We start from the raw sequence: 25,335 nt of genomic DNA, 5'->3' as shown, positions 1-25,335 counted from the left end.
CGTTGTTAGCTCTTCTCTAAATGTTTGATAGAATTCACCTGTGAAGCCATCTGGTCCTGGACTTTTATTTGTTGGAAGATTTTTAATTACAGTTTCAATTTTATTACTTGTGATAGTTCTGTTTATAGTTTCTAATTCTTCCTGGTTCAGTCTTGGGAAATTGTACCTTTCCAAGAATTTGTCCGTTTCTTCATGGTTGTCCATCTTATTGGCATATATTTGTCTGTAGTAGTCTCTTATAATCCTTTGCATTTTTGCGGTGTCAGTTGTGATTTCTCCTTTTTCATTTCTAATTTTATTGATTTGCATCCTCTCCCTTTTTTTCTTGATGAGGCTTGCTAAGGGTTTATCCATTTTATCTTCTCAAAGAACCAGTTAGTTTTATTGATCTTTGCTATTGTTTTTTTCGTTTCTATTTCATTTATTTCTGCTCTGACCTTTATGATTTCTTTACTTCTACTGACTTTGGGTTTTCTTTGTTCTCCTTCCTCTAGTTGCTTTAGGTATAGGGTTAGATTGTTTATTTGAGATTTTTCTTCTTTCTTGAGGTGAGATTGAATTGCTATAAACTTCCCTCTTAGAACTGCTTTTGCTGCATCCCATAGGTTTTCGGTTGTAGTGTTTTTGTTGTCATTTGTTTCTATGTATTTTTTTATTTCTTCTTTGATTTCTTCAGTGATCTCTTGGTTATTTAGTAGCACACTGTTTAGCCTCCATGTATTTGTGTTTTTTTACAGCCTTTTTCTTGTAATTTATTTGCAATCTCATAGCATTGTGTTCAGAAAAGATGCTTAATACGATTTCAATTTTCTTAAATTTTCCGAGGCTTGATTTGTGACCCAAGATGTGATCTATCCTGGAGAATGTTCCATGTGCACTTGAGAAGAAAGTGTACTCTGCCACTTTCAGGTGGAATGTTCTATAAATATCAATTAAATCTATCTGGTCTGTTGTGTCATTTAAAGCTTGTGTTTCCTTATTTATTTTCTGTTTGGATGATCTGTCCGTTGGTATAAGTGGGGTGTTAAAGTCCCTTACTATTATTGTGTTACTGTCAACTTCCCCTTTCATGGTTGTTAGCATTTTCCTTATGTATTGAGGTGCTCCTGTATTGGGTGTATAAACATTTTTAATTGTTATACTTCTTCTTGGATTGATCCCTTGATCATTATGTAGTGTCCTTCCTTATCTCTTGTAACAGTCTTTATTTAAATGTCTATTTTATCTGATACAAGTATTGCTACTTCAGCTTTCTTTTGATTTCCATTTGCATGGAATATCTTTTTGCATCCCTTCACTTTCAGTCTGTATCTGTCCCTAGGTCTGAAGTGGGTCTCTTGTAGAAACAATATATATATGGGTCTTGTTTTTGTATCCATTCAGCCAGACTGTGTCTTTTGGTTGGGGCATTTAATCCACTTACATTCAAGGTTATTATCGATATTTATGTTCCTATTACCATTTTCTGAATTGTTTTGGGTTTGTTTTTGTTGGTTTTTTCTTCTCTTGTGTTTCCCGCCTAGAGAAGTTTCTTTTGCATTTGTTGTACAGCTGGTTTGTTGGTGCTGAATTCTCTTATCTTTTGCTTGTCTGAAAAGATTTTGATTTCTCCATCAAATCTGAATGAGATCCTTGCTGGGTAGATTAATCTTGGTTGTAGGTTTTTCTCTTTCATTACTTTAAGTATATCCTGCCACTCCTTTATGGGGATTCCTTTGTACATTATTTTTTGTTTTTCCCTTGCTACTTTTAATGTTTTTCCTTTGAATTTAATTTTTGTTAGTTTGATTAATATGTGTCTTGGTGTGTTTCTCCTTGGATTTATCCTGTAAGGGACTCTCTGTGCTTCCTGGACTTGGGTGACTCTTTCCTTTCCCATGTTAGTGAAGTTTTTGACTGTAATCTCTTCACATATTTTCTCAGACCCTTTGTTTTTCTCTTCTCCTTCTGGGACCCCTGTAATTCGAATGTTAGTGTGTTTAGTGTTGTCCCAGAGGTCTCTGAGATTGTCTTCAATTCTTTTCCTTCTTTTTTATTTATTCTGCTCCTCAGCAGTTATTTCCACCATTTTGTCTTCCAGCTCACTTATTCGTTCTTCTGCCTCAGTTATTCTGTTATTGATTCCTTCTAGTGTATTTTTCGTTGCAGTTGTTGTGTTGTTCATCTCTGTTTGTTTGTTCTTTAGTTCTTCTAGATCTTTGTTAAACATTTCTTGTATTTTCTCAATCCGTGCCTCCATTCTATTTCCGAGTTTCTGGATCATCTTTACTATCTTTACTCTGAATTCTTTTTCAGGTAGATTGCCTATTTCCTCTTCAATTATTTGGTCTTGTAGGTTTTTACCTTGCTCCTTCATCTGTGACATATTTTATTGCCATCTCATTATTATTATTATTATTATCATTTTGATGGATGGAATTGTCTTCCTGTCTCACTGGTTGTTTGGCCTGAGGCTTCCAACACTGGAGTTTGTAGGCTGTTGGGTAGAGCTGGGTCTTGGTGCTGAGATGAGGAACTCCAGGAGACCTCACTCCGATGAATATTCCCTGGGGTCTGAGGTTCTCTGTTAGTCCAGTGGTTCAGACTCAGAGCTCCCACTGCAGGAGCTTCTGTCCAACCCCCGGGTCATGAACCACAATCCCGCAAGCCATCTGGGGCAGAAAAAAAAAAAGAAAAGGAGAACAATAACAGTAAAAAATAAAATTAGACTAGGAAACTAACAGGTATGTTAGAAAGAATATAAAAATAAAAAATGTAGATGAAACAACAACCAGAAGGTAAAACAGAACCACAGTAGTAAGAAAGAGGAGAAGAGAAAAAAAAAAAAAAGGTGGAAAAGGCCTTGGCTGTGGAGGGCGGGGCCTAAACAGGGGTGGGGGTTGGGCTGTGGGCGGGGCCTATGCTTCAGACCCACCAGGCTGGAAAAGGCCCTGGGTGGTGTGGGGGTGGGGCTTAGGCTCATCGGAACAAAAGGGACCCAGGCGTGCCTCCTGGCTCTGGTCTCAGAGGGCGGGGGACCCCACCTGGGAACCTAACAGGCTTCCTGGGCCCCAGTGGACTGTCCAGCCTCCACTTCTCCTCCTCCAGTCCTGGAGGCCCCCTCCCACCTGCCACTCCTGCTCTCCCCAGGCCTCCCTCCTACCCCCCAGGACCAGTGTGACCCGGTGTGGGGGAGGTGGCCTTGGAGGGCAGGGGACCCGGCCTGGGAGCCGAGCAGGCTTCCCTGGCCCAGGCAGGCGGGGCAGACACCCTCGCTCCTCCAGTCCTGGAGGGCCCCACCTGCCTGCCTTTCCTGTTCTGCCCTGGCCTCCCTCCTACACCCCCAGGACCAACATTGCCCAGAGGGTGCCTCTGAGGGTGTAGGACCCGGCCGGAGAGCTGGGCAGACTTCCCTGGCTGATAGGGCAGGGGAAACGCTGGGTGTGCTCCCACCTGATCTGAGCTCCTGAGGATCCCTCCAGGCGTGGGAACCCCTCCCCCCTCTGAGCCACTCCTCAGGGGCATCAGTCTCGTCCAGCCTCCACTTCTGCCCCCTCAGTCCCCCCACATCCTACCGGTTCGCTTGGGGGTTCCTCCTGTCTCCTTGGGTGTCGAGGTCCCCCACCAGCCTCCGTCAGGCAGCCTAGTTGTGGGGAGATGTGAACTCCATGTCTTCCCACACCGCCGTCTTGACTCTGCCCCTCCCTGAATAATTTACTATATTGTTATTTGTTGATTTTTTACAAATTATTGGGAATTCCCTGGCGGTTCAGTGGTTAGGACTCCATGCTTCTACTCCAGGGGAGCCCCAGGTTTGATCCCTGGTTGGGGAACTAAGATCCTGCAGGCCGCACTGAGTGGCCATAAATAAATAAATGCTAACCTTTTAAAAAATAAAATTATCTACTGCTTTTTAATGTAGGTGTATAGACAAATAAAGTTTGAAGGTTCTAGACATCACTGATCATTAAATAGTGCTGTCTAGAAAAAGAAGTCACATTTTCAAGGCTGTTGAGAGCTCCAAGAATGACAAGAATTTTCCTCACTGCTGCACTGCTGCTCTCTGGAACCTTTCCCCACAACTCAAACATAGTTGACAGTCCCTCTTCCTTCGGATTGCTGTTCATCGTCACTTCCTCTGGGAGGTTCCTCCCTGATCTCTCTGATGAAATAAAATCACCCATTCTGCACTTCCACAGCACCCTATACTTCCTTTTCTAAGCACTCGGCATGGGCACGGTCTTACATTGATGTGTGTAATTATTTCATTGTCTCATCCTCTGGCTCTTTAAGGGTAGAGACATAATTATTGTGTCACCATTGTACTGCTGGTATCCAGCATGGCGCCTGGCACATAGGAGGTTTTTGGATAGAAGGATTCGTGGATGGGTGGCCGGATGGATAGAGAAAGAAGAATGTTTCTTTCCATAGTGTCTTCACCCCAGCTCTGTGTTGTCTTCCTTCTACATGGACTGCTGTTTCTGCCCCTCTCCTACTGGCACAGTCACAACCTCCCTTGCCATCCAGCTTAGATAGCAATTCTTGGTTTTAAAATGACACCCAGATTCTCAATTTCCTAGTAAAACTCCTATGAAGACCCAGACAAACAAAGACAGTATCACACCAGAAAAACAAAACAAAATAGTCAGACAACGTACTGCCTGCAAGGAATTCAACTCAATTAGGAAAAGTTAATTATATTGCCTGTGTTCTTCTTTATAAAGCAGGGTGCCATCCACAGCCACTCAGCCAGCTGCTCCTTTGTGAAATAACCCACCAAACAGGGGTGTGGTCAGGTAGTCATGGCCAACTCGTGTTCACTCTGCTGTCTGCTGTCTGCTGACTGGACTTCTTTCCATTTTTGTGACCTGAATTGTGATCATGATGTTGGACTCAGTGAGTTAGGATTCTGTTCATCTAGAGAAACTTTGGGAGCAGCATGAGATCACACTCACTGCCAGCTGGCCTTTTTGGAGCTTCTTTCTAAAATGGGTGTCATGGCAGCATCTTTGGCCTCACACTGAGGACAGGACTTGTGTGGGCTTCTCTCTGAGCCTTCCATTAGTCATGCGGACGTGCAGGTCAGATGGATCTTCACCCTAGTTCTCTGCAGCTCTTTCTTTAAAGGCCAGACTCTGGCGAGCTCTTCGGTTTATGTAGTTCATAGATCATCACTGAGCACATACCATGTACCAGACACTTCGCAAGAGACAGAGAGAATACGAAGGGAGATCTGGACGTGACTCAGCCCTCAGGGAACTTACACTCTATGTGCAAGACAGACATGTATACAAGTAACCATCATGCAAGGCAAGGTGGAGTAAATGCAAAATTAACTTAAAATTAGCACGCTGTTGGAATGGAGGCGGTGGAGTGATGTGGAAATTCACAAAAGGCTTCACACAGGAGGCGTATTTGACTAAGAATGAGAAGGATTCCAGAAAGCAGAGAACAGTGTGTAGACAACTCTAACCTGAGAGAACAGTTTACCTAAAGTCTGGAGATTTGGGGAATGCCCATAGATTGTGGTGAGTGAAACATGGGGTACATGGTGGGTGGGTGATATGAGAAGTGTTTTAGGGCCTGGATCATGGAGGTCCTTGAATGTCACGCTAAGAAATTGGAACTTTATTTGATTGGCGATTGAGACTTGATTCAGGACTAAGGAAGGGAAGTAAAAAAAAATCAGGCCTATATTTTTAGGTGATTCTAGTGGCATTATATGTACAATCAGAGGGGCACGAGATGAGAGACTTGATATAGTCAAGGGAAAAATTAAGACAGGTCTGAACCACAGTGAAGGTCCTGGTCATGCAGCAGTGTGATCTCACCATGGGAGTCATTGGGGAGGCGGGACGGTGGAACTTTCCCAGCCCCAGATATGTCATGTCCTGGGTCTAGGGTTCTAAGAAATGGTCTGAAATGTTAATACCTGACATGGAGGCTTAGCAGGGTTTTTTTGGTTTTTTAATAAATTTATTTATTTTATTTATTTATTTTTGGCTGCGTTGGGTCTTCATTGCTGCGCACGGGCTTTCTCTAGTTGCGGCAAGCAGGGACTACTCTTTGTTGTGATGTGCGGGCTTCTCATTGCGGTGGCTTCTCTTGTTGTGGAGTATGGGCTCTAGGTGCATGGGCATCAGTAGTTGTGGCTCACGGGCTCTAGAGCACAGGCTCAGTAGTTGTGGTGCATGGGCTTAGTTTCTCCGTGGCATTAGAGATCTTCCCGGACCAGGGCTCGAACCCGTGTCCCCTGCATTGGCAGGCAGATTCTTTGCTGCACCACCAGGGAAGTCCCTGGACATATGTTTTTATTTCTCTTGGATATCTACCTAGCAGTAGAGTTGCTTGGTCATATGGTAACTCTACATTCAACATTTTGAGAAACTGTCAAAAACTGTTTTGCAAAGTGGCTGCACCATTTTACATTCCCACCAGCAGTGTATGAAGGACAGTTCAAATTTCTCGACCTGCCTGCCAACACTTGTTGTCCTTTTTATTATAGCAGTTCGAAGGGGTATGAAATGGTATCTCATTGTGGTTTTGATTTGCATTTCCCTGATGACTAATTATGTTGAATATCTTTGCATGTGCTTATAGGTCATTTGTACATTTTTTGGGGGGAAATGGCTCTTTGGATCCTTTGTCCACTTTTTATTGGGTTTTCATTTTATTAAAGGTTTGTAAGAGTTCTTACTGTATTCTAGATACAAAATTCTTATCTGACATGTGATTAGCAAACATTTTCTCTCATCTGTAGATCATCTTTTCACTTTCTTAATGGTGTCCTTTGAAGCACAAATGTTTTTAATTTTGATGAAGCCTAACTTATCAATGTTTTCTTTTATCCCTTATACTCTTGGTGTCATATCTAAGAAATCATTGCCTAATGCAAGATCACAAAGATCTACTCCTGAGTTTCCTTCTAAAAGTATGATAGTTTTAGCTCTTCCATTTAGGTCTGTGATCCACTTTGAGTTGATTTTGTGTGGGGTGTGAGATAGGGGTACAAATTCATTCTTTTCCATTTGGACATCAATTGTGTTTGTTGGAAAAAACGTTCTTTCCTCCATCGAATTGCCTTGCCCCTTTGTCAAAAATTAATTAACCATAAATGTGAGGGTTTATTTCTGGACTCTCAGTTGTAGTCCATTGATCTATATGTCTGCCCTTAATGCTAGTACCATACTGTCTTGATTACTGTAGCTTTGTAGTAAGCTATTCTGAGTTGCTTGCATTTCCATATGAATTTTAAGATCATCTTTGTCAATTTCTGCAAACTATTTGTTTTTAAAAAAAAATTACATAAAAAGAACTACGCTTTGTATGTTGTTCTATATGGTACTTTTTCCTCTTTCATTTAATAAGTCAAGTCATCTCTCTCGAAGGCGTTTTAAATGCAGTGTCCATTGGGAAATAAGAGCTCTGTACTTCCACACAGAATAACTGCTGGAAAAGGCCTCCAAAGATTCCCCTTAACCTAGATGGGATGATTACTGAAGACCTTCTCATTCTACTTTCTGAATCACTACCGAGTTGTACACAGTACTATTTCTTCTCACTGCTTCAGTTTTCCATTGAAAGGGATCTTGGACCCCGACTTAATGCTTCGATTCTTCAGAAAAATGATCTCAGAAGAGAGTTGTCTTCTTGCAGCATTTCTGCCTACAGACTAAGAAAGTTCAGCTCCCTCTGAAAAAAAAAAAAAAAAAAAAAAAGTGATGAGTGGACAGCCCCACTTAAGGTGCACCCCTCTACAAATCTGACTGCCATCAGCTGCCCCCCAGTGATGGAAACCATCCCAAAGAAGGTAGCACAGAAAGAGTGGGCTCTCCAGAAATAGGCAGCTTGCTTCACGGTAACTGCATTCAGTGAGAGCATTCCCCCACCATCCTCACCCTCATCCTCCACCTGGCCTCACTTCTCATTCATTCGGGTAAGGCACTGGATGCTATCCAGAGCAAAACCTCTACATCTAAACTTACCCCACTCTCAAACATTCTTTCTGTCTAGGGCCAGCATCCATCTGGTGTTACAGCTATGCCAGTTGCTAAAATATTGAAACCCTTCTCTATCAGTAGGTAAGGAAATCCTGCATCTGCAGGGTTAAAGCCTAGCATGGCTGGGGCTCTATCCACTATCTCCTCCTGACTCCCTAACAGCCCTGATTGCTAGCTGCCTTCCTTCTAGCGCTTGCTTCCTACTTTGGCTCTCACCCCTGTACACATTTATTCAGCAGGAGAGTTAATAAACTAACCCAGTAGTACCCATAAAACTCCATGTTCCCAAGAGGAAAGTTGTTATCCGAAACCACCTTTCAGGTTTCTGAGAAAAGGCCCCCAAATGGTCTGTGGATAGAATTCGGGGGGAGTCTAAGAATTTGGATGAGAAAAATTTATGTCTTTATTTGCACTAAGCCCTTACTAAAATTTAATATTTAACCACCGACTCTTCTCAGTGGTTTCTGGGTCTAACTTGACACACTTTCTCAAGTAGAGATTGGTCTCACTCAGGAAAATAAAACTCTAATCTGTGTGTTATAACTTATGTTTGCTTTCTGATTTCTCTCTTCACTTGGACATTTCAAAGTTCAGTATAAATACTTCACTGTTCTCCTGAAATTATCAGAAAATTTATATTAATATTTCCTTGAAAAATGGATGAAGACAACAAAGGACAGTAGTATTAGGAGCACCTGAAACCTTTTCACTGATAGCAACACAGATATTTTATATAACATTACAGTGGATGAAGATATCTTGAAATACCATTTATATTCATCACTACTTCTAAATTGTAGTCATGATTAGACCAGCCATATATTTTATTTAATACATTAATAAAAAAGCACATTTTACTGTGTTATAAATTTGTTCAGTATTTCAATTACTGTATTTCAGTATAATTGTTTTCCTTCATAATCCTATGTATTCTACTTTATGTATTTAAAAACATTATTCTGAAAAGGAGACCAAAGTCTTCACCAGAAAGCAGAATAGTCCATGGCACCAAAAGGATTAAGAACCCCTAGGATAGATATTATGTGAGCAGCCTGCAAATGGTGCACCAATTAATATCACTAGATTTTTTGCGGTGGGGGGCTGTGCTGGGTCTCAGTTGCAGCACGCAGGATCTTTAGTTGCGGCATGCGGGATCTTTTAGTTGCAGCATATGGGATCTATTGATAGTTACCTGGCCGGGGATCAAACCCAGGCCCCCTGCATTGGGATCTCGGAGTCTTAACCACTGGACCACCAGGGAAGTCCCTATTAATAATCACTAGATATTTGAGGGGGGCTTCGCTTTTAAGGCTGAGCTCTATCAAAAGGTATTGAGAATACTTTATGACATTATCCTCTCTGTAGAGAAATTCACACCTGACGTCAGTGTTCTTTTGTTTTGTTTTGTTTTGTTTGCGGTACGCGGGCCTCTCACTGTTGTGGCCTCTCCCGTTGCGGAGCACAGGCTCCGGACGCACAGGCTCAGTGGCCATGGCTCATGGGCCCAGCCGCTCTGCGGCATGTGGGATCTTCCCGGACCGGGGCACGAACCCGTGTCCCCTGCATCGGCAGGCGGACTCTCAACCACTGCGCCACCAGGGAAGCCCAGTGTTCTTTTTTATAATGACAATGAAATCTAGAATAAAACAAGAAAGCAACAGTCCATCCATAGGGACTTTTTCCCATGGTTTCTGGGTCTAACTTGACACACTTTCTCAAGTAGAGATTGGTCTCACTCAGGAAAATAAAACTCTTATCTGTGTGTTATAGTTTATGTTTGCTTTCTTTTTTAATTTTATTTAATTATTTTATTTTTGGCTGCATTGGGTATTCGTTGCTGTGCGCGGGCTTTCTCTAGTTGTGGCGAGAAGGGGCTACTCTTCGTTTTAGTGCACGGGCTTTTCATTGCGGTGGCTTCTCTTGTTGCGGAGCACAGGCTCTAGGCGCGCGGACTTTAGTTGTGGCTCGTGGGCTCTAGAGCACAGGCTCAGTAGTTGTGGCGCATGGGCTTAGTTGCTCCACAGCATGTGGGATCTTCCCGGACCAGGGATCGAACCCGTGTCCCCTGCATTGGCAGGCAGATTCTTCACCACTGCGCCACCAGGAAAGCCATATGTTTGCTTTCTAATTTCTCTCTTGGACATTTCAGAGTTCAGTATAAATACTTCATGGTTATCCTAAAAAGTATCAGAAAAGATAGAGTGTAAGTGAATGACCTTAGTAAAAGTGTATTTATATAATAGAATTTTTAATTGCAAGATGTTTTATCATTGAAGTTACTCCCAATATTGCATGAGAAGTGTGACTGTGCAAGGCTTTCTTCTATCAGACCTCAGTGCAGGAACTCAGCTTTTGTTGCCTTGGCAATTACAGTAGCAGGTCACAAAAGGGAAGAAGATGGGGTAAAATTTCTCAAACCAGGGTTCTCAGTCCCATGGGGTCACATAGACTTATTCTTGAGGATTCAAAACTCCTAAAACCATTTTGTAAATAGCTTCTATTTTGATGATAATTTGTTTAAAATTATTTTAACATTTCTAAAAATAAAAATTTACGATGGTAATTTTTTATCTGAGATTTTAGTTTCTTAAGTCTCTTTCCCAAAATGGAATATTTATGATTTTTTTTTTTTTGAGATTCCCTCTTTCCTTTTTTGCTTTGTATCATTGAAGGTTGGAAACCTTCAGTCTTAGGAAAAGATAAATGGGTTTCCAGTTGTCTCTAAACCATTGAAGTAAGGCTCCTCCTCCCCCACCCTGCTCATATTCAAGGAAGGGAAAAGGTGAAGAGTTCAGTGCTGCTGAACAAAGCTCACCAACTACCTAAAAGGAATATTTTGAGGCCCAGGATTAGTAACAAAGAAAATGTGTAAACATGAACTGCTTCCCGTAGTTATTTATTTATTTATTTATTTATTTATTTATTTATTTATTTATTTATATGGGGGGCATGTTAATCTGGCATCTTCCTGCCTGCTAAATTCAAAATGTAAATACATTAGAAAAAGGAAAAAATTTTATTTCTCTTTTGGTGTCTATTTATTGTATGAAGCTACAGCAGAGCTAACGCACAGGTGGTTTAAAATGCTTCTCTGCCATCTGAGATCTTGGCTTGCCAGGGTATAGATGTGGATGTCACTGTAGGGAATTGGGCTTATTCAGTATGTAAAATGAGGCTGGCATGGGTTCAGAGGTTTTGTCTGTGTCTTTACCAATTAAGAATTTCTGCTTCCTTTTTTTTTTAAGTTCTTTTAAATTCTCTCTTTTTTTTCTTTTTTGTTTTAATCTGTTAGATTCATAGGTTGAAATTGCTTAAATTTTTCTGTCAAATGCACTAAGATTCTTAATACCTAGTATCTGTAATATATATTTCCTATCAAAAGACATAGGAACTATTAGTATATAAACCAGAGATCATTTTAATCTGGTACTGAAGTGAAATTCTCATTTACAACCTTGTTAAAAAGATTTGTTTTCTTTTTTTTTTTTTTGATGAAGGTCTATGTGGTATCCACGTTTTAGATTTTGTAATATTGTAAAACAAAAAAACCAAACTAGATTTTGTTTTTCCAAATCTGATGTTTTGTGAACTTATTTTATGCAAAGCATTTGGCATTTAATTCATGGCATGGGTTCTTAAAAAAAAAAAAGTAAAAGTGGTTTATATAAGGAAGGTATGGCTCAATATTACTATTACACATAAATACATAACGGTAAAATCAGTACTGTCTCAATAGCACATAATATAAAAAGAAAATCAACTCCTGTATAAATGATGAAGGAAATAAAATACAAATCTAGGTTTGACAGCAATATCTAGATAATGCCACTTATTTATATATATATTTTTTAAGGGAATTTTGTGAGCATTTAGGATTATAGTGGCTGCCTTTTTGATCCACTGTGTTACTCTATCTAATTTTAATGAAGAGGGCAGTATGTAGCAATAAGAAACAGAAATGTTGAGACCTTTGTGGACCCTCTAGCAATCAGTGAATATCAGATCACAAATCTCTCCAGCTTTAATTACAGGCAAAAGAAAAGACAAAATTAGCATTTTAATATAGAAATATCTTAGGCTTTAGGAGAATTATGATAAATCTAATGTTGCCTAGTGCACCAAAGAGGGGATATTACAACAAACTGTCTTCTTAGGAATATTTGTTTAAATGAAGGCAACAATACTTCATCCTTATCTTTTTTGGATAATTATCACTATTTCAGGCTGTTCTTTATTCCAGGTTTGAAATACCTTTAGTTGGGGGGGCGGGGAGAAAAAGTAATTGACAGTGTTTGTTTTCTGTAAAACTACAAGAAGGAAAAATGCTGTTTGCTTGGCACTAACAAGATAATTATTTTAGGGAGAGCTTTTGCTCTGCAGCTCTTCACTGGTGCCATGGCAGCCCTGCACTTGGATGCATTTAGGTTACGTCGTTTCAGCTACAGCGTATTAAACTAACTCTTCCAGGGCTGAGTTTTGCCCACCTGTCTCCCCTAAAACACCTGCAACATATGTTTGCATAACCCTGTAATGCTTTGCCTTTGGGGTCCTGAGAAATTCCCCCAGAGCTTTTTGCTTATAAACAGCTGAGCAATTCGTTTTTCTAATGGCAGTTGCTTTTCCCCCAGCATTGAGGCAATAACATATTCACTAAAATAAGAGTCTCATTTTTCATCAAAGGGAAACGTTCGACGTATTTTCTACAGTGCTGTTTCTCCTTCTGAGCCTTATTCTTCCCCTAATCTGGCATGCTAAAAATTAAGAGTTGGTAGCAAGGTATTAGGGGAAAGCAAACTAAGTAATTCTTCATTTGTCAAATATTTTCTTCATGCCGAACAGACATTGTATTTATATTGTAAATATAAATTAACCTTTTCTATTAAACAAGCGCTACAAGAACTTTGTCAGTTTAATGTAAAAATTGTAACCAATAAACTATAAAAATAATAATTTGGACTTATTGTAGGAAATCACTTTAATACTGTAACCTCATTAGCTGGCAAACAACTGTGCATTAATAGTATGTGGTTTTACAATTTTTTAAAAATTGTATGTATGTGCGTACTCCTGTTCTGAGAAATAAGACAGCTTTTCTCCCCACGTATGAGGTCCAATGTGCATGATATATTTTCCTAAATATGTGTTTTTACTTTTTAAAAAATGGAATGTTTGGTAAAATCTGCCCTAAGTTTATATATGGTTATCAGAAGGACGAAACACTGCTTTCTCTACCTGTTTCTTATCATGGATTTCAAGTCGTCAGGCTGTCAGATCTGCTGTCAAAGTTCTGTTTATCAGTGCTTAGTGGTATCAGAAGGGAATTATAGCTTCCGTTTTATTGAGTTTTTACGAAGTGCCCAGCACTGTGCCACACTTAATGTTCATTGTCCCGTTTAATCCTTTCCGTTATGTTGCAGATGAGAAAACCAGAGCCAGAGTGTAAATTGACTCCTCCCCAGCCAGGAGTGGGTGGGGCGGGCTCTGGACTTGAACCTCCCTGACTCTATATCCCTGGCCTCCCCTGCCAGGCAGCCTGTGCCTCTAAAGCAGATGTTAGGTCTACCTTGGTCCCTTTGTTTCTAACGTAACACTTTAACTCTTCTTTACCTCCTGCTGGTACATTCATAGATTAGAACAGGGATCACTGGAATTGCTTATCTTTTGCTCCGTTCAGTTCTACATGTGTTTACAAATAGCCAGCCCTTTGAAAGGCAGGCGATGTGGTGTTCCAAGCAGGATGAGTACCTCAGACTCTTTTCCTTCTGGAGTGTCCATTAACAAGGCAAAAGGAGATTATCATCCTCAGGTGAGGGACCAGAGTTAGAGGGATCAGTCTAGAAAGTACTATTTGTGATGACCTTTGTTGGATGAGTTTGATTTCACCAGGCTCAGAACAAGGAAAATTGTCACATTTCATCTTGTAGTTAATTGTACTTCTTGTGGTTAGTTGTACTTAGTGTGGGTTAGCATTTAAATATTTTTGTACACTACCATAGCAAAGTGAGTTTGAACTTAAATTCCTGAAATATTACTGTGCGGGTTAGGGTGGCAGGGAAGGCCTTCTATTACAGAGTAGAGCGGAGGGGAGTTGTCCACCATCAAAAGCCACACTCAGTAAGGGACAGAGTGTTTTACCTGAAATTACATTAAGGCACAGCTTACTATCGTGTAATATAGAACTCAGAAGTGAAGAACGTTAACTATAACGGAGAGGTTAGGTTTCAATCAGTTTTGTCCCTAACATTGATTGCTGTCATTTAAGCACTACTTGTAAATTGATTTGATCACGCCAAATTAACCAAAGCATTTTGAAACTTCAGAAGTACCACACGAGTTTGGTTTGGTTTGTTTTTTTCCGTATAGTTCCCTCTAGGACACTTGTTTCTACTATTATCTATCCTGCTTCTATAAGTCATTTTGTCCACAAGGCTCTAAGCTGCCTCCCCAGATTTCAGCCTATCTGTGCCACAGGTGGGCGTTTCAGCATTCTTCTTCTATTACCATAAAGTAACATGCTGAAGAGAAAGCTTTAAGAAGAGCTCCAGCAGCTTGTTAACAGAGAAGGATGGAGTGGTACTTGGGAAGTTAATTAGCTGCAATCTTGTGGAAGATTTATTTCAAGTCCATCCAGGTTGGTCTAGGAAAGGCATGGTAAACCCAGGGTGGATTGAATTTGTGATTTCTGCATTTTCATATATAGTTATGTAGACTTCTCAGGTCATGAAACATAATTGGTATTCCTTTGTACACAGACCAATATAAGTTAGGGTATAATTACCATTTTTTCTTCTGAAGAAAAATTCCCCCAAATAAACAGAAGTGGGGTTTTTTTGTTGTTTTTGCTTTTTTTTTTTTTTTTTAATGTACATTGGCTTGGAAAAGCTTATAATATTTGAAATCCTGACTGTGTGAAAGTGGGTTTAAAATAATTACTAATTGTTCCAATCCTTTGCAAAGACATACTTTTAAAGTTGTCCGCATCACATGTCCTACACAATGAGAATTTACAACTGTCATTGGGTCTGGTCTTTCTTACATACAGAGTTTTATATGTGTAGAATTCTAGTGGCTCTTACATTTTAGAGGAAATTCCAGATCTATAAAAAAATAGAAATCAAAACTGTTATATTTCTGTTAAATTTTATTTGGAAAAAAATCCTTTGAAATAAGAAAGGCAAATGTTACTTTTAAAATGTTTCAATTGCATGAGGTTAGAATTCTGCTCATTTAATCTCATCCCGCTAAGGAAACCATTGCTATCATTTTGGTACATAGTTGTGTGAGAAGATATTGCTCCAAAATTTCTTGACTTTTTAAAACCTTATTCAGAAGAGACTAAACTAAATTAAAAGAGAATAATTATAGGTGAATTAAAGAACTGTCAGTACTGAATCTTAATGTATAAAAGAAAGCATGTGCCCTTTTAAAATAAGTGGCTATACCTGTTGATTTCTATAGCCACATGTTGGTTTACAGAGATATCAGACATTCAGTAGCTACAGCCACAGGTGGCCATTGAGCACCTGAAGTGTGGCTGGTCCAAACTGAGATGTGCTTTCAGTGTAAAGTATACACAAGATTTCAAACACTTTGTACAAAAGAAAGCATGTAAAATATCTGTATTTTTTATATTGATTACATGTTAAAATGACAACATTTTGGATATACCAAATGAAACAAAATATTATTACATTTACTTTCACTCTTTTTTTCTCTCTTTTTTTTTTAACGTGGTTGCTAGAACATTTTAAATTACATATGAAGCTTGCATTTGTGACCCACATTATATTTCTGTTGGACAGTACTGGTCTAGACCATCCATGTGTACACATACTTCTGTTTTAGTAACAGTATCACCTTCTCAGATAGAAAACCCTATTGAATGACTTCCAACTCTTACTTCTGATTTTATTTTCTTACATTTCAAATACTATTTTTCAACATCATCTTTTGATTCTTTCTTTTCCATCCCAGTACAGTGGCACTTTAAACTGCCTCTCCTTTTGATACTAGTAAGTCTCCTAGGAATTTAAATAGGGCTCAGTGAAAGCAATACTTGAGCCTCATTCATATGTTCAAGTTAGATCATTATTCCTAATAATGGCTTTAAGTGCTTAGATAGATCAGCACTTCGTGTCTTGAATTGCTTGTCATTTCTTTATAAAGATGTTTCAAGAAATTGCTCCATGCATTCCCTTCTTTCATTGTTTTCTAGCAAAGAGGAACATAATCCTTTATTAATTTGTTGAAAGTCAGAGAAGAAAAGCCTTTTATAGTAATGAAAACAAAATGTTTCCAGGTACTGAGAATAAAGAACGAAATTGGTTATGAGTGATAGTCCTACAAAAGTTAATTTTTAAAATAAATCATGAATGCACTGTCAGTCTGCCAGTGGCTTTGACCTCTATTTCATTTTCCCGTTGTGCTTGGGTCCAGGTTGTCATCAGCTACCAAGAGGAAACCTATGTAATTCCTAGAGAGCTAGAAGTTGCACTGTTAGACTTAATAGCATGGTAGTCATGGAAGCATCAGTTATCTTCATCAAGGCAATTCAGATTTGATTATTGTAGAACTGTGTTGAATACCAAACCAGTGGAGTAGTAGCTGGAGCTAAATCAAGGGATTGTCATTTTTGTCAGATGATTACGGCTGACTTGGAAGAGATATGAAAGGGTTGAGCTCTGTAAATATTCTCTTTTCAGCAGAAAAAGAAAAGGTCCATCATGGCCTTAAGATGCAGCTTGTTAGCTTGATGAATTTCAAACTATTTAACCTTAGCAATTATGTACCCCCGCCTACATGCAAGTATATTTGTGCCTTGGGATTATATCTCCAAGGACTGATAGCAAAGCATATTGGTAATTTTCTGTTAAGATAAAATGCAGCCTTTTTATGTCTAGTTAGATCTCTCAAAGGATAGGGCATTCTCTGGTTCAAAGTCCTAATTATTAACTTGAGTTATATGTTCAGGTAAACATTGGAACATATTTATTTATAAGTTATTAAAAACTATTTAATGAAAAATATATATAATTTAACCTTTCAGAGATGATGGTATTCATTTAAGTTATGCTATTAACGTGTTACATTTTTATAAACTGGAAGTATATTTGATTAATTTTTATTTGCCTGAGGGACTTGATACTTTTAAATAATGGACATATTAAATAATAGCAACCTATTTAAATAGACACACCCAACCTAATGATTCAAGGACATTTCTGCAAGTTTATAAATAATACTAAATGCCAGAAAGTACAGTGTATTGCTGCTTTTATGAAAATGTGCATTGGTCAGTTTGCTTTTGTATTTCTACTACCTGGGCACTTATTAAACTCGTATATAAGAACAGATGACATAGAAACTGCAAACTTCAAAAGAATTGCTGAATTCTGAAATAACTCATTCATTTTAGGAGAAGAAAGACTTGGTATGCCATCTAGTGGGCATATATAGCACTTTGGTTATCAAAAACTAACTTGAGTTTTGCTCTTCTTCAAATGCAGCTTTCTTGACACTTTGTGTCTCCTAGGCCATAGGCATAGATTATGCTGGTGTTAATCTCATAATATTTCAGTTTTGTTGTAATTTTGTCTGATTGTATTTTGGAAAGGCATATTGAAAATGATCAAAATTATCAAAAAGAAATCTAATGAAAGGAATAAATCTGTGTGAACTATGAAACAGATAAAAAGAAAGTGTATTAAAACAATTTCAGTGTTTAATCAGACTAAGATCAGTTAAGGCAAAACTTCAGCATTAAAAACAAACAAACACGCTTCCCTGGTGGCGCAGTGGTTGAGAGTCCGCCTGCCGATGCAGGGAACATGGGTTTGTGCCCCGGTCCGGGAAGATCCCACGTGCCGCAGAGCGGCTGGGCCCATGAGCCATGGCCACTGAGCCTACACGTCCGGAGCCTGTGCTCTGCAACGGGAGAGGCCACAACAGTGAGAGGCCCGCGTACCGCAAAAAACAAACAAATAACAACAACAACAAAAAAAAACAGGGAGTTCCCTGGCAGTCCAACGGTTAGGTCTCGGCACTTTCACTGCTGTGGCCCAGGTTCATTTCCTGGTCAGGGAATTAAGATCCCACAAGCCATGAGGGGCAGCCAAATTAAAAAAAAAAAAAAAAAACCCAAACACATTAATTATTAAATTTCATTATTATACATATTTTTTTCTGAAAGAATATAAAAACAGTTGTTTCATTCTTTTATATGTTAATGTATAATTTAAATAGCTTTATACATTTTAATTTACTGCTTTTTTTTTCTATAGAGAAATCCAAGACCAGTGACTTATCAGTTCCATCCAAATTTAGATTATTACAAAGCCCGAGGAGCAGACCTCATGAATAAAAGCCGGTAAGTCCTCTTTCTCTGATGAAAGTCACTAAGCTTGGAGATCGTCAGGAAATTTGCTGAAAATAATTTCCCAGACTTGAGTATACCAATGGTTAATGCATGTAATGAATCTTTGTAAAATAAATTATGAGTTTTTTTTAAAAGCATGAGCAAAGAATATATGTTGATGTCAGTGGTAAGATGAAAAATTAAATAAATGTAAGAGTACTTGTTACAGATTGAAGTTTGGCAACTTTGTTTTTCTAACACTAAGAAACCTGAATAAATTGTGCCTGCTTGTGCAGTCTCTTTCTAGATCCTTGCTGTTGATTGAAAAGAAGCAGTTCTATAATATATGTTTAAATTATTTCAGTAACAAAATTAAAACTGGGTTTCCCAGTTGTCTTTAGAACTACACAATAAGCTTATAAATGCATCTTGTGTGTGCATTTGTGATTACATACATAGAAATTTTAAGGGTCACTGTAGGAATAAAAAGAAACATTAAAATCCTACTTTTAAAAGAAATTAACACTGGCATAAAGGGTTGATGAACAGTTTCGTTCTTTCATAATACTATACTCAGATGTCTCAAGAGTTAACTCATCAAACCAGAACCATCTCAAATTAGAACATAATTTCAAAATTTACTCTGGTAGACTAAAATGTTAGTCATGATAAATGCTGCAAGTTGTCCGAATTTTCTTCCTTCAGCATTTTGCCTGTGTGCTAGCTTTTCTTCAGTAGAATTCCAACAACCTAAATATACATGGTTGGAGTACACATGCATGATGTGTTCTGCTCTTACTTGGAGAGTTTTTTAAAAAGACATAATTCCTGACACATCAAAACTCGTTGTCTGAGGGGTGAGAAGGATTTTATAAGAAAGCAGATAAATTTAAACTTGCATTTTGAACCCTTAGTGTAACGTTATTTTTAAATTACCCATCCTTGATTGAAGTCTGTCTCATGTTTTGAAGGGCTGTGTAATTATGAGACCAGTTCTGTAGCCCACAAGGCTTCTGTGAAACTCTTTTCTGTTTGTTCATTTCATTTGATTCTTGGTTCACAAATAAAAGGTTTTCCCCTATAGTCACTTTGTTCATTTAATTTAACAAATTCTTCTTGATTGCCAGACTCTCAGTATTCTAGGCATTGGAGATAGTGAACAAACCAGACAAAAATCCTAACCCTCAGGAATCTTACAGTCTAATCACTTGTATTTCCTCCCTGTCAAGTATTTAGTTTTGATATGTTTTTTAAAAAGTATATTTTAGGTACTTTCTTCATACAGGATCTTTCTAGCTGGAGCTCCTTCTTCTCTCCCCTAATCTCCACCCTGCACCCTCTGCCCACCACCTCCCCCAGGTTAGTTTTCACAGGACAGCCTGTAAACTCTCAGTTTCCAGCAGATTAGATCACACTCCCACTTGGGCCGCCAAAGGCTTCCTGATACCTCCCATAATCCAGTCTTCTTCCCTTGCCCCTCCCCTAGTGACCTCATCTCCTCCACCCTCCCCTTCTCTTCCCTCTTGCTTGAGCTTGCCTGGGGCCATAGTGCTTCCCTGTTCTCCTCCCACCTCCCCTCTTCCTTTTCAGCTTCATGATTTATGGCTCAGCACAAATATCTCACACAAGGCAAGCCTATCTCTCTCTTACAGTTTTTTTTTTTATTGACATAGTTGATTTACAATGTTGTGTTAATTTCTGCTGTACAGCAAAGTGATTCAGTTATACGTGTATCTACATTTCTCTTCCATTATGGTTTATCACAGGATATTGAATATAGTTCCCTGTGCCATACGGTAAGACCTTGTTGTCTATCCATTCTCTGTATAATAGTTTGCATCTGCTAATCCCAAACTCCCACTCCATCCCTCCCCTCCCCACTCCCCTTGACAACTACAAGTCTGTTCTCTATGTCTGTCAGTCTGTTTCTGTTTTGTAGATAGGTGCATTTGTGTCATATTTTAGATTCCATATATAAGTGATATCATATGGTATTTGTCTTTCTATTTCTGACTTACATCTTCTTTTTCCATTCATCTGTCGATGGACATTTAGGTTGTTTCCACGTCCATGTCTTGGATATTGTAAATCATGCTGCGATGAACATAGGGGTGCATGTATCTTTTCGAATCATAGTTTTGTCTGGATATATGCCCAGGAGTGGGATTGCAGAATCATATGGTAGCTCTATTTTTAGTTTTCTGAGGAACCTCCACACTGTTCTCCATAGTGGCTGTATCAATTTACGTTCCCACCAACAGTGCAAGAGGGTTCCCTTTCATCCACATCCTCTCCAGCATTTGATATTTGCAGACTTTTTTTTATTAGTTTCTGCTTTATAACAAAGTGAATCAGTTATACATATACATCTGTTCCCATATCCCTTCCCTTTTGCGTCTCCCTCCCTCCCACCCTCCCTATCCCACCCCTCCAGGCAGTCAGTCACAAAGCACCGAGCTGATCTCCCTGTGCTATGCAGCTGCTTCCCACTAGCTATCTACCTTATGTTTGGTAGTGTATATATGCCCATGCCTCTCTCTCGCTTTGTCACACCTTACCCTTCCCCCTCCCCATATCCTCAAGTCCATTCTCAAGTAGGTCTGTGTCTTTATTCCTCTTTTACCCCTAGGTTCTTCATGACATTTTTTTTCTTAAATTCCATATATATATGTTAGCATACGGTATTTGTCTTTCTCTTTCTGACTTACTTCACTCTGTATGACAGACTCTAGGTCTATCCACCTCATTACAAATAGCTCAATTTCGTTTCTTTTTATGGCTGAGTAATATTCCATTGTATATATGTGCCACATCTTCTTTATCCATTCATCCGATGATGGACACTTAGGTTGTCAAGGCTGCCCACTCTCACCACTCTTATTCAACATAGTTTTGGAAGTTTTAGCCACAGCCATCAGAGAAGAAAAGGAAATAAAAGGAATCCAAATTGGAAAAGAAGAAGTAAAGCTGTCACTGTTTGCCGATGACATGATACTATACATAGAGAATCCTAAAGATGCTACCAGAAAACTACTAGAGCTAATCAATGAATTTGGTAAAGTAGCAGGATACAAAATTAATGCACAGAAATCTCTGGCATTCCTATGTACTAATGATGAAAAATCTGAAAGTGAAATCAAGAAAACACTCCCATTTACCATTGCAACAAAAAGAATAAAATATCTAGGAATAAACCTACCTAAGGAGACAAAAGACTTGTAGACTTTTTGATGATGGCCATTCTGACCTGTGTGAGGTGATACCTCATTGTAGTTGTGATTTGCATTTCTCTAATGATTAGTGATGTTGAGCAGCTTTTCATGTGCCTGTTAGCAATCCATATGTTCACACAAGCCTCTCTTGACCTCCCTTTTGTCTTCACCTCCCTTGGTCACTCTCTACCCCATTGCCCCCATCTTATTTTCATAGCATTCTTTACTCACAGAAGTCATAGACATATGTATCATCTATCTCCTCAACCTCCCCACTAAAGTCAAGCTCCCTGCAGGCAGGTCCCTTGTCTTACTCACTGCTTGAGGGCACCTGGAATAATCCTGGCTGGTGTGGGGAGGTTACTCAGTATTTGTTATATGTATACATGATTCTATTTTTACATTTTTCAACATCTACTTTTTTTTTTTCAAAAAAGGAAATAGACTGTACCCTTTCCTTTTTCCCCTTCATGTTTTATCTTTCTTCCATTTAGCTTTCTGTCCCAGCATTTTTCTTCTCAAAAATGTTGGTTCTGTTTTATGTATTTCCTTGTAAGCACATTGAGATTCTTATACAAAGTAACACTGTAAGGATGCAAGGCAGATTTCTCATCATCACTGTTGCAGTTTCAAAGCTTGAAATTGAAACTGAACCAAATAAAGTGTAGTGTGTGAAGACATCACAGACCGGTAAATGAGGAAAGAAAGAGTTCAGAGATGGTACTGGGAAACTTGACAAATCTTTTGAAAAGGTATCAACTTATAAACTTAACACACACCAGAATAAACTCTGAGTTAATCAAAGTTCACTCAAACAAGCAAACATAGAAATAAAACACAAATGTCTGTCTGACCTCTAGTTACTAAACTTTTTAGCCTTAAAAGTAATGGAAGAAATCACAAAGGGAAGGACTGGTGGATTTTACTACACAACTGTTTTTAAGTAGATGTCAAAAATAAAATAAACTGAATCAAAAAGGAAACAGAAAATTGGGAAAATATTTGTAGTATAAATGACTGACAAACTATAATATCATTAATGTATAGAAACTTACACTGTTCAGTAAGAAACATGAGATCTGTTTCAGGGGCCATCACATCTCCTGCCATACTCTTCTCTGCCCAGAGGATCTCAGCCCAGGTTCATGCCTTTACATTCCATTTATGACTAAAGGGTCCTTCACTTATATCTCCAGTCTGACCTCTTCCCTTGAACTCCAGACTCACATGTTCCAAACTAAACTCTTGATTCCACCTCCACACACCTGTTGTTCCCCCAGTGTTTCTGCATCACAATGAATGTCATGACCCAGATGATCAAGCCTTAGAGTTGCCTTTAACTCTTCTTTTTCTCTGACATCACACGTCAAGTGCATCAGCAACTCCTCTTCAAACTATATCCTGAACTAAGCCACTTACCTCTCTCTGCATTGGTGGCACCAAGTCACGTGGCCTTGCCCATCTCACCCCCACGGTCTCCTAACTCATCTCCCTGTGCAAGTCCGATCCTATCACTCTTCTGCTCAGAGCCCTTCTGTGGCTTCCCAAAATATTTGGGGTCAAATCCAAAGCCTTTTCAGTGGTCTGCAAGGCAGGCCCTACATGATCCGGCTCCTGTCTCTCCAACCCCACCACCCTGCTCTCTCGTTCACTGGACTCCAGCCACACCGGGCTGCTTACCATCCCTCCAGCTCTCGAGCAAGTTCCCACTTCAGGAGCTTTGAGCTTGCTTTTCTCCGTGTCTGGTTTCTTCCCCAAGAATCCACATGGCACACTTACTGCTCAGTCTGTGTTCAAATATCGTCTCTTCAGAGAACCTCTCTTTGACTGCCCTGTCTAAAGTAATGGACCACTTTACTCTGTCCCTTTAATTTGCTTTGTTACTGTTTTTGTGGGGTTTTTTTTAATAGCTGAAATGGTATTTTTCATTTTTTATTCAGCTTTTTGGTTTGTTTTTATAGTTTGTTTCTTGCATTGAAATGTAAACTCTGCATGTGTGTCTTGTTAACTGTCTTATCCTCAGCACCTAAAATAGTGCCTAGAATATAGTAGACACTCAATGAAAGAAGGATTACAAACAGCAAATAAACATTTAAAAAAGCTGTTCAAACTCATAATTAATCAAAGAAATGCATAATTAAGTAAAACACCTATGAAGCACTGTTTTTCACCTTTCAAATTAGCAAATTAAAAATAAACGAGGCAGAGGTGAGTAAATCATCACGATCTACTGTACGGCCTAGGCCCATAGTTAATAATACTATATTGTGTACTTAAAATTTGCTAAGCAAGTAGATCTTAAGTGTTCTTATCACAAAAAATAAAATAAATAAAAATAGTTGTGATAAAGAGGGTGGGAGGAAACTTTTGGGGGTGATGGATAGGTTTATGGCATAGATTGTAGTGATAGTTTCACAGATGTGTACTTATCTCCAAACTTATCAAGCTGTACACTTTAAATAGGTACAGCCGTTGTATGTCCATTAGACCTCAATAAAGTGGTTTTGAATGAATGAATGGGCAAGCCAGCACGGGTGAAGGTGCACGGATATCCTTAGTCACCAGTATAGGGAGTGTAGGTTGAGACAAGCTTAGTGATCTTGCCAAATAGTACTCCTAATTCTGTATGTAGCCCTTATAACTACCACATTTATTCCCCAGAGGTTTGTTTATTGTGCCACTACTTTATCCATGATCAGAAGCTATTGTAGCTGCAAAATCCTCGGGAAAGTCCCCCTTTAGCTATTTAATGCCTAAGATGCTTTTACCAAGCTGGACCCTTCAGCCATAATTAGCCTTGCAACTACTTTCTTAGCTGTATAGAGGCTATTAAAGAGTTAATGCATTGGGACTGTCATTGAGCAGCAAGACAGGTAGTGGGGATGGTCTAGAGGGAATATATATCCTCATGGGGGAACCCCACGCAGTGATCAGTTAGCAGAGGACAGACAAGAGGCAGGCAGACACCTGGAAAGCAGGGAGCTAATACTTGCTACGTCTGTGGCAATGGACTTCTATTTGTGTTGCTTATCCAAATGAGGGATGAGGATGCAAAGATGACATGTGATTTTGAGATAAGAATATCTCTAGAAATCAAGAAGCCTGATTTCTCTTCTCTGCTTTACCATGGATTGCTATAATTAAGTCTTTAAACACAAGTGCCTAGGTATTTTAGTGGTAGATTTTCCATTACGTGTGTGGGTAATATTCACTGTGCTCTGATTTTACTTACTTGCAAATTTCTCTTGACATTTTGTTATTCATTCAATTTTTGGGCTCAGAACAATAATTTAACACTCAAATCCTACTCCAATTTTGTCCTTAAATAACCATAAAAAAAAAAAAAAGCACATCTAAATTGTGACTGGTCTTCAGAAAGACCCATCTGATTTACTCAGGAATCTATGACCACTGAAATGCCCAATTGAGAAGTCATGGAACAGAATTTAATAGTTTTTAAATACTGCAACCTCTCATAGTAAGAGTAGAATCTTTATTCTTCTTTATTCCTTTATACCTTCTTTATTCCAGAGCATTCATGGGTTTTCTGTTTTGAAAATGACACAACACAATTTCTCAGAATGTGTAGTTTTTATCTGCTCTGCAGAGGTGATGAAATAATCACACCTGAGCTGTCAGCAGTGACTCAAGGCCACGTGTCACTTTATCTAGTGGTGCCTTTTTACAGACTTCACAACTATAGGTCTTTTAACTTGCTTAAGCAATTTCATATCACCAAAGTTAGACATTTCACTTGATTAAATGAGGCCTTGGTAGAGATGGAAGAAAC

At 39.0% G+C, this 25,335-nt stretch overlaps 1 protein-coding gene across 3 annotated transcripts in view; it reads left to right on the top strand.

Moving 5' to 3' along the window:
- TBC1D5 (TBC1 domain family member 5) overlaps window positions 1-25,335 on the top strand; it is a 558,005-nt gene that overhangs the window by 438,591 nt on the left and 94,079 nt on the right. For all 3 annotated transcript variants that reach the window (XM_081234126.1, XM_081234127.1, XM_081234125.1), the window contains one exon: window positions 18,260-18,345. In XM_081234126.1, coding sequence (XP_081090252.1) covers window positions 18,260-18,345 — 86 coding nt within the window. The remainder of the gene's footprint in view (window positions 1-18,259; window positions 18,346-25,335) is intronic.

Source organism: Mesoplodon bidens (genome assembly GCF_964165515.1).
Source record: "Mesoplodon bidens genome assembly, chromosome: 5".
Classification (NCBI taxonomy): Eukaryota; Metazoa; Chordata; class Mammalia; order Artiodactyla; family Ziphiidae; genus Mesoplodon; species Mesoplodon bidens.
Note: the sequence above shows the minus strand (reverse complement) of the source record. Positions and strands in the feature narration are given on the sequence as shown.